Raw genomic sequence first — 8,808 nt, 5'->3', positions numbered from 1 at the left:
AACCAAGTATAGACATTTTGAGTATAATGTCACGCCTTTTAGACTCATAAATTAGAATATGTAATTTTTATTAGTGTTATCAATAAAATTAATACTTACTAAAATTATGTATAACCATTTAGTAAAATTTGAAAAGTAGCAATATCTCTAAATTAAATATTTTATACTATATGTTATTATAATAATAGAATATAAGAATTTTATCAATCAAAATATGTTACTACTCTAATTTTTGGTTTCAAGTTATTATTGTGGTAAAATAAAATTTGATTTTATCAATCCAAGGTTTTGCACCTTTGAACAACTTTTGAAAGTATTTAAACAAAGACTGTCAAAGCTTATTTCAAATGCAAAATATTTGTAGATTTTAAAACTTTTGATACAATCCATTGTCATATCTTGTAAAATTAAATAGCATATTCTAAATTCTGAAATCCCAAATAGATCCTTTATCTACGATGACAATTTCTAAAAGAAATATTTTAAATAAAAAATATTGTAATCTTCTTATTTGAAAACAATTACTTTTTTGTAACATTGGATAATAATGGGATATTAATACTAAAATATAATACAACATCCATTTTAATTTTTTTCAACCAATATTTCTAAATTGGTGTAATTAAGTTTTAATTTTTTTTTAAAAAAAATCAAAAGAACATAATATTCATTCTTGATATATTAAAAAATAAATTTAGGTTCAAACTCAATAAATATTTTATAAATAATTATAGACATTTCTAATTTTTTTTAAAATTATTATATTATTTTTAATATAACTTTGGATTTTATTTTTAAAAACATACATATATTTCAAAGATCTAAAAAATTCTAGATGTAAATTTTTTATTTATATAAATCACTTGTAATATTTACCATTCATTATAATCTTTTATTATAACTTTATTTCAATAATATTTGTATTTTTGTGCAAATTAAAAAAATTAATTAGTTTATATATGTATAACTTCGATGATACCATCTGCATAAACTTACTTACTAATGAGGTTTTTAGAGCAATTTATATGGATAGTTGTGTTGTTGATATTAATTATTTGGCTTAAATTTAGAGTTCAAGTAAGATAAATCTAATTGTATGTGGTTGTAGTGATTTCTTTATTTAGTATTTTAAGCATAATTTTGGTTAAAATATTTAGAATTTAATTAATATTTCTAATATATATATATATATATATATATATATATATATATATATATGTATTAATTTCTTTATTTCAATTTCTATATTTATTTTCACCATTGAAACATCTTTTTTTCTTGTATTTTCTTTTTAAAGTTGTAAAATTTCTTGAATTGCCTCTACTACCACTTTGTGTTGTTTAAGACTCATAGTTTTCTAAACCTTTTCTTCAGACTCTTTCAATAACCTTAGCTAAAAAATAATTATATTCTTTATTTAATACGATTTTTTTTTTTTTTTTTCTTTTTTTCTTTTTTTACATTACTCTTATTCTTTCAATATCTTCTAATGAAGAATCTAACAGATCTAAGTTTTCAAATATATAACAACCTATCAAAAAAATTAAAGTTTTTGAAAATTTAAAAAATATAACTCATATGGTCAAATGAAATTATTTCTTTTGATATCACTCAATTAAATTATTATACTTGAAAACAACATGAGAATAAAGGTAAAAAAAAAAAGAAAAATGTTCAGGATTTCATGTTTTTATTATTTCTTAAACAGATTTACAATTATGTGTTAATTTTTAGACAATACTTGTTGGATTATATATATATATATATATATATATAAATATCATTTATTTATTTTTCTTTTCCTTTCCTTTATATGTTGACTTTAATATGTTTTGTAGAAGCTGCAATCAAAACAGAATAATATTATGCACATAGAGTTTCACCATAAAATGTCATGATTTTACAACTACAATCAAACGTGAACTAGAACATTATACTGATAAGAAAACTTCGCCCCACCGACCACATCCCAATTATTTGTATACATACACATGTCAAAGTCACAGTGACGAGGGGCTTTGTTAAATTCGAATAGTATCTCCACGTCAGCATCTCGGGAACTGTGTGACCTTAGGGCACGGAACGAAAGGTGATGGTGGATCCCATGCCCGCGTTCACAAGTGGGAAGAAGTTGCTGTGATGGAGGGCTAGGATAGGCCACTTGGTAGGTAGGTAATTATTAAGGTGGGTATTCAGTCAGGTAAGTAGTTAGGTAGGTAGGTCAGTAGGGAGGTGGGTAGGGGAAAAGGTAGGTGGATCTAACACGTGGCAACCTTCAGGAAGGCACCACCTGGCTACTTTCCAGGGGAACAAGTTCCCCAACCTGGTCCCCTAATCCTCATCACTGATATCCTTCCACTTGGATGTCTCTTCTCTTCTCTTCTCTTCTGGTAAGTCCCATTCAAACTATAATATAACACCATGAAATATCGTTGTTGGTAAAATGCCATTCTGCATAAGTTCTCAAGTACAGAGCTGAGCAATTTTCGATAATAACTCCATTATTTTAAACCCTAGTTTTGAGGGTTACTTGAAAAAGCCCTACATGAAGGGCAAACAAGTGTATAAAATCGATTTACGAACAGACCATACAGCAGCAGCACGTGGGGGTTCTACACAAATCCAATAAACAACAACAACACATGCTAACTTCAATTTTCAGATCAGTCATACATGCAGTCAGTCTTCTTTAAGATGCACAAGTTGTATTCATGTCAATTCAATGTATTTTTCTCATACCTCACTAACTCCCATAATTTTCTTTTTGAGCGTGTGAAGCATTTTTCCATGCATAATCCACAACTGAATTTTCACAATATGCAAAAAATGACGCGGAGGAAGGGTAAGTTAACATAAAGCTGTGGAGAATTGAGATAGTGCACAAGAGATTCGTATCAACCGAAGACTCCATCGCTGCAAGCTGGAAGTGGAATGACGAGGGGACAAGGATTTGATGCCACGGAGCGATACTGTGCAGAATTCCCGGGCCAGATGATGCAGCAATGGGGATAGGACAGATCAGGAAGAAGGGTTCGACACGTGACAAACGAGACAGAGAAAAAAGAGCAAGAGCGAGTGAGAGCGAGACGGGGAATCGTTACCGGCATGTGTTCAATGCCGCCCTGCTGCTGCACGACCAACACCATGGTCTGCTGCATTTGAATGAATCACCCACACTTGTCCCTCTCGCCTACCATAGCACGGCGCTCGCAGCTACATCCGTTGGCACTTCGGCCCTCGTCGCTCTCACAGGGAGAAGGAAACAAATCTCCCCAGCACGAGAAAGTAGTAGCAAACTCGTTTTCAGCTTGCAGATGGCGGCCTGACACGCTGGTAGTGGGCGTCGCTGTCATCCTCTGCCAGGCGGAGCATCGCAGCGTATTGGCTCGTTTTTCCTACGCAGCGGGTGCGTGATTGTGGATTTTGGTTTTGAGTGGTGTGTTAGCTGTTTTTGTGGAGCGAAGTGGAGTTGCCTCTCAGCTTGAATGATTTGAGCGGGCGACCGGAGCGTAGCTTTGCGGAGGGCTTGTTGAAGTGCGGTTCTCATTTGAGGATTTTGGACTTTTTTGGCTGGTCAAGCGTATTGAGTGTTCTGCTAGTCGTTTACAAGGTTTGGTTGGTTTTGCGCACTTGGGTGCTTGAAAGATTCGAGGTTTTCAAGAAGTGCCTGGGGGAAGCTCGATCCTGTTTGGTGCTCGTTGACTATTCAGATTGTGGGTGATACTGTTTGTGACACTCGGGAGCTACGAGGGCCAATCGGAAGAGTGAAATTGTATTGTGTGATTATTTGGGTGAGGATTAAAATAGAGTCTTGGTATTGTTGTTTTCTTGAACATGATTTCAATGATGAGTAAGCATGTCGGAAGTAGGAAGACACGAGGTTTTTGCACAATCACCACCACTTCATAATCAAATACTGTAGTTTGTATCACACCAATGTTGCCAGCAAATTGTGAAGCACTGCAGGCGACGGTTGCAAGCTTTAGGTTATTCTTGTTTAAGTTTACTGCGGATATGCTGTGTTTCTAGCGAGTGGATGCTCCATGCGTGCTCTAATCTCGAATATGTTTTAGAAGTCAATGTTAGATTATTGGATGTACTAGCTTTGCATGTAACACGTCTATCACGGTGGTCTGAGTCACGGAAGAACTGACTGCGGTTCAGTGTCTTTATAGGTGGTCAACACAGGAGTTAGGGAGTTAGCGTGCTGTTGAGCGATTGAAAAAAGTCACCATGGCGAATTACTTGCTACACGGGACTATGCTTGTCACTATCTATGATGGGAAAAATCTCGAGACGGAAGAGCGCAAGTCGGGTAAAGCTCCAGGATTCTTAAGAAAGGTTTGGCTCAGCATCAGATCCTCAAACTATGTGACAGAAGTGCATTGTATGTGTGGGCAGTAATACTATGTACGGTGTGCATGCTTTGAGTGCTTGGGAGGGTCTAATAGTTATCCAACTGCCTGTATTTTTATTCTTCGGGTAGAGACCATCAGTAAGACTCCTCAATTGTGTTGGATTTTTGCTCAACGGCGTTAACAGAGCTACATTTATGTCCCGCTCTATCAATGTCACAGTTTATTGCTTTGTGTTAATGGAAATTGAAGTTCTTCGTTGGCAGCTCGTGGAGACCTCGGAAGAAGTACTGAAGATGGGCAGAGGACCAAGCCAATACTACGCCACCGTGGATTTGGGGGAAACTAGAGTTGGGCGAACGCGTGTTCTGGCAGGATCGAAAGATCCTAAAGATCCAGTTTGGAATGAGAAATTTCGTATTTATTGTGCACATACGATATCACACGTTATAGTCTCCATCAAGGATGCTGCAATTGTGGGCACCACTGTCGTTGGTCGGGCTAAGGTTCCCGTGTTAGATCTTCTCTCAGGCAATCCCCCCCCCCCGACCATTCTCTCCCTTTGCATATTCATTTCTTGTTAGACTTGCAAACTTGTGCTTCTGTGTTGGCTACTTAGTGTTGATTAATTTATGGCAGTGAGCTTGTGTACTTGCTGAATGCTGCTGTGCCTGATAGGACAAACATCTTATATATATAGTTATTTTCTAAACAGGCGAAGAGGTAGACAAGGAATATCAACTCGTCAACGATCACACTGGTCCGCTCAAACGTTCGCGAATCCGATTTTCCTTACAATTCTTTGAGGCAAGTCGAGATCCATACTGGGGGAAGGGTGTGTTGGACTCGCAGAACCCGGGAATACCGTTCTGCTATTTTCCTCAACAGAAAGGCTGTCACGTAACCCTGTACCAGGATGCCCACATGGCAGAGAATTTCCTGCCTCCCATATACTTGAGCGGTGATCAGGAGTATCAATCCCGACGGTGCTGGGAGGATATCTTTGAAGCAATCAACAATGCTCAAAAATTAATCTATATCACAGGCTGGTCAGTCTATACGGAGATTAGGCTATGCCGAGATCCACAGAGGCCAGTGCCAGGCGACGAGGGCTTCACTATTGGAGAGCTTCTGAAGAAGAAGGCGGACCAGGGAGTTCGCGTGAACGTTATGGTTTGGGACGATCGGTCGTCGTTTTGGCTGCGGCAGCAGGGGGTTATGTCCACCCATGACGAAGCCACCGCGCAATACTTCAAAGGCACGAATGTAAAATGTTTTCTTTGTCCGCGGGACGCCGATAGCAACTTAACACTGATGCAGAAATCGCAAATCGGGGGTCTTTTCACGCATCACCAGAAAACCGTCATTGTTGACGCTCCGCTACCAGGAGCCGATGCCTTCTCCTCTGGACGGAGGCTTGTAAGCTTTGTGGGAGGACTGGACCTCTGTGACGGCCGCTATGACAACCAGTTCCACTCTCTGTTCCGCACTCTTGATACGGCTCACAGTCGGGATTTCCATCAAGTGTTTACTGGAGCCTCCGTGGAATGTGGCGGACCTCGTGAGCCGTGGCACGACATCCACTCTAAGTTGGAAGGTCCTGTTGCGTGGGATGTTCTCAGCAATTTTGAAGAGAGATGGAAAAAACAGGCTGGGCGGCCGGGGGATCTTTTGCCCATCCGAGATCTTGGTATCTCTCGTGATCCTGTTACCAGTGAGGAGGATCAGGAGACCTGGAATGTGCAGGTGTTTCGCTCAATTGACGCAGGGGCTGCGGAAGGGTTTCCAGATACTCCCGAGGAAGCTGCAAATAAAGGTTTGGTGAGTGGGAAAAATATCTCAATTGACCGCAGTATTCACCATGCGTACATCAATGCCATTAGACGTGCGCGAAACTTCATTTATATCGAGAATCAGTACTTCTTGGGGAGCAGTTTTGGCTGGGAAGCGAAGAAGGAGGCCGGGGCATTCAACCTTATCCCCATGGAGCTTGTCCGCAAGATCGTGAGCAAAATCGAAGCTGGGGAGCGCTTCGCCGTGTATGTTGTGATACCGATGTATCCTGAAGGCGCCCCGGAGAGCCAATCCGTGCAAGCAATCTTGGACTGGCAGAGGAGGACCTTTCAAATGATGTATAAAGAAATCGCGGTTGCCTTGAATGCGCGAGGGATCAGGGACCAGCACCCCAGAGAATACTTCTCTGTGTTTTGTTTAGGAAACAGGGAGTTGCGGCGAGCGGATGAGTATGTGCCGACCAAAGGCGCCCCCCCTGAAGACAACTATTATAGATCCGCCCAGGAGCACCGCCGCTTCATGATTTATGTGCACTCAAAAATGATGATAGGTGAGTATTTTTATGTCTTACTCAGATTCATTTATTCACGCTTACAAAAAAGAATTTTCAATGTCATTTGTTCCCTTGCTACTGGTGACGAACCCTTTTGTTGCTGCGTACAGTGGATGACGAGTACATAATAGTGGGGTCAGCCAACATCAACGAGAGATCCTTGAACGGTGCACGCGACTCCGAAATTGCCATGGGAGCTTATCAGCCTCACCAACTTGCTACGCATAGGCCTGCAACGGGTCAGATCCATGGGTTCCGAATGGCGTTGTGGTACGAGCACTTGGGCATGCTGGACAACAAATTTTTGCAGCCATGGAGCGTAGAGTGCATTCGCCACGTGAATGAGAGATCGGATGATCTCTGGAATTTGTTCGCACAAGAAGAGGTGGTCGATCTTCCTGGACATTTGATGTCTTACCCTTACGATGTGGGAAGCGACGGTTCCTTGTCGTACAAACCAGGCTGTGAGTTCATCCCGGACACCAATGCCAAGGTGCTTGGAGGCACCTCCTACGCTCTCCCTGACATTTTGACCACGTAGAAGGATTTTCTGTGCAGATTTGTTCAGTTCTGCGAGGATCATACTCGCTGATGCACGAGATTGAATCTATTAACTGGGGCGGATTGTTTGTTTTTGAAAGTGGGTGCAACAATCTCTTTCTCACATTGCCAACTCGTGAAAGGAGTAGGCTTGCTCAGTGGTATAACTACAGAAGCGGCAGTATAGGAAGGAAAAGGGTCCTCAACATCAGACTCAACTCTTTGGTTATTTGGAAAGTCAATTTTTTACAGTTTGTGCTTCCTTTTAATAATTGAATACTTTCAATCATGTGCTTCATTCATAGTAATATGATTGAAAGTAATGATTTTGGACGACTCCTATCATGTCCTTTTTTAAGTAGCTTCTATTTATAAGAAGAGAAGTAGGACATCTTTACTCATTTTCATGTTTTTTTAGACAATGTTATGAGTTTATTTTTGTGTTTAAAAGTGGCATTTATGGCATCCTTGATTTTTCCACCTTATTAGTTTTTAAATTTTATTTTGGATGATTTTTTTAGTTTTTTGAGAAAATTACTATTATAATAAGAATTATTGTTACTTTTCAATGATTCAAGTGTTGAAATGATAACATTGATTAATTTATTTAGTATTAATATTTCAATGCACTTGATTAATAATTTTGAAGTATTATTTTGGAGTGTTGCTTTTGGCATTACAATTTGCCATTCTCCACATGTTACCATCGTTTTTGCTCATATTGCTACTACTTCAAAAAAAAAAACAAAAAAAAAAAAAATAAAATTGTAATGGTTTTTTTTGGATAATAGTTGCAATTGTCATTTCTTTCATATGCTCTTGTTACAAGTAATCTATCCATCTTTCTTTTCACAAACATTAACAAACAAGAGCAATTAAATGTCATGTGTAACTACAATCAATTTTGGAAATAATGTTGTTGGTTGAGAAAAGTGTATTGTGGTATGCAACTCAAGTTAAGGATAATTTATAGTAGCATAAGCAAATACCATAGTAACATGTCGTACATGGCAAGTTGTGATGGCAATAGTAAGATCCATTACAAATAGGTCAATAAAAGAAATTCATACATATTTATGTAAACTTCAAAACAACTATTAAGCTTTATTGTGCAATATATGTTAGTTTTTAATTATTATAAATATAAACATTGATGTACATAAATTTTATTCATAGTTTATTCTATATATATATATATATATATATATAATTAGATTATTAATTTATCATCTAAGATTATAATAAATAATTTTGATATTAGTGGAATAATTGGATATTAATTAAATAATTATTTAAAGGCTTAAAAATTTCTATAAGAATAATTTATAACTTTAAATGATGCTAAGCAGTAAATTATTGATTAGATTTTTTTACTAAAATCTAAAAGAGATACAACAAAAATTCAAGCCCATGTTAGAACTATTTTAGGGATATAAGAAATGAAGGCAATTGAATTAGAAGTGTCTATAGTGAATAAAATCATACTCTATACTATTGTAGATGGAGGTAATGGATTAAATATTATGCTAGTGAGAACTACAGAAAAACTAAGACTTAGTATTATTG

General features: G+C 37.7%; 1 protein-coding gene across 4 annotated transcripts; it reads left to right on the top strand.

Moving 5' to 3' along the window:
* Positions 1–3,073: 3,073 nt before the first annotated feature.
* On the top strand, positions 3,074–7,578 carry LOC112273281 (phospholipase D alpha 1). 4 transcript variants are annotated; one of them, XM_024501848.3, is made up of 5 exons: positions 3,074–3,406; positions 4,176–4,341; positions 4,622–4,886; positions 5,071–6,699; positions 6,813–7,578. In XM_024501848.3, the coding sequence occupies exons 2-5, from the start codon at positions 4,234–4,236 to the stop codon at positions 7,241–7,243; spliced, it is 2,433 nt and encodes an 810-aa protein (XP_024357616.1). In that variant the 5' UTR covers positions 3,074–3,406; positions 4,176–4,233; the 3' UTR covers positions 7,244–7,578. The 4 variants fall into 4 exon arrangements, with proteins under 4 accessions (XP_024357616.1, XP_024357617.1, XP_024357618.1 ...); XM_024501849.3 differs by having other exon boundaries at positions 3,127–3,791; XM_024501850.3 differs by having other exon boundaries at positions 3,133–3,406; positions 4,165–4,341.
* Positions 7,579–8,808: the final 1,230 nt, after the last annotated feature.

The sequence above is a fragment of the Physcomitrium patens genome, chromosome 20 (assembly GCF_059467195.1).
Source record: "Physcomitrium patens ecotype Gransden chromosome 20, ASM5946719v1, whole genome shotgun sequence".
Taxonomy (NCBI): Eukaryota; Viridiplantae; Streptophyta; class Bryopsida; order Funariales; family Funariaceae; genus Physcomitrium; species Physcomitrium patens.
This window is presented reverse-complemented; position numbering and strand designations above follow the sequence as displayed.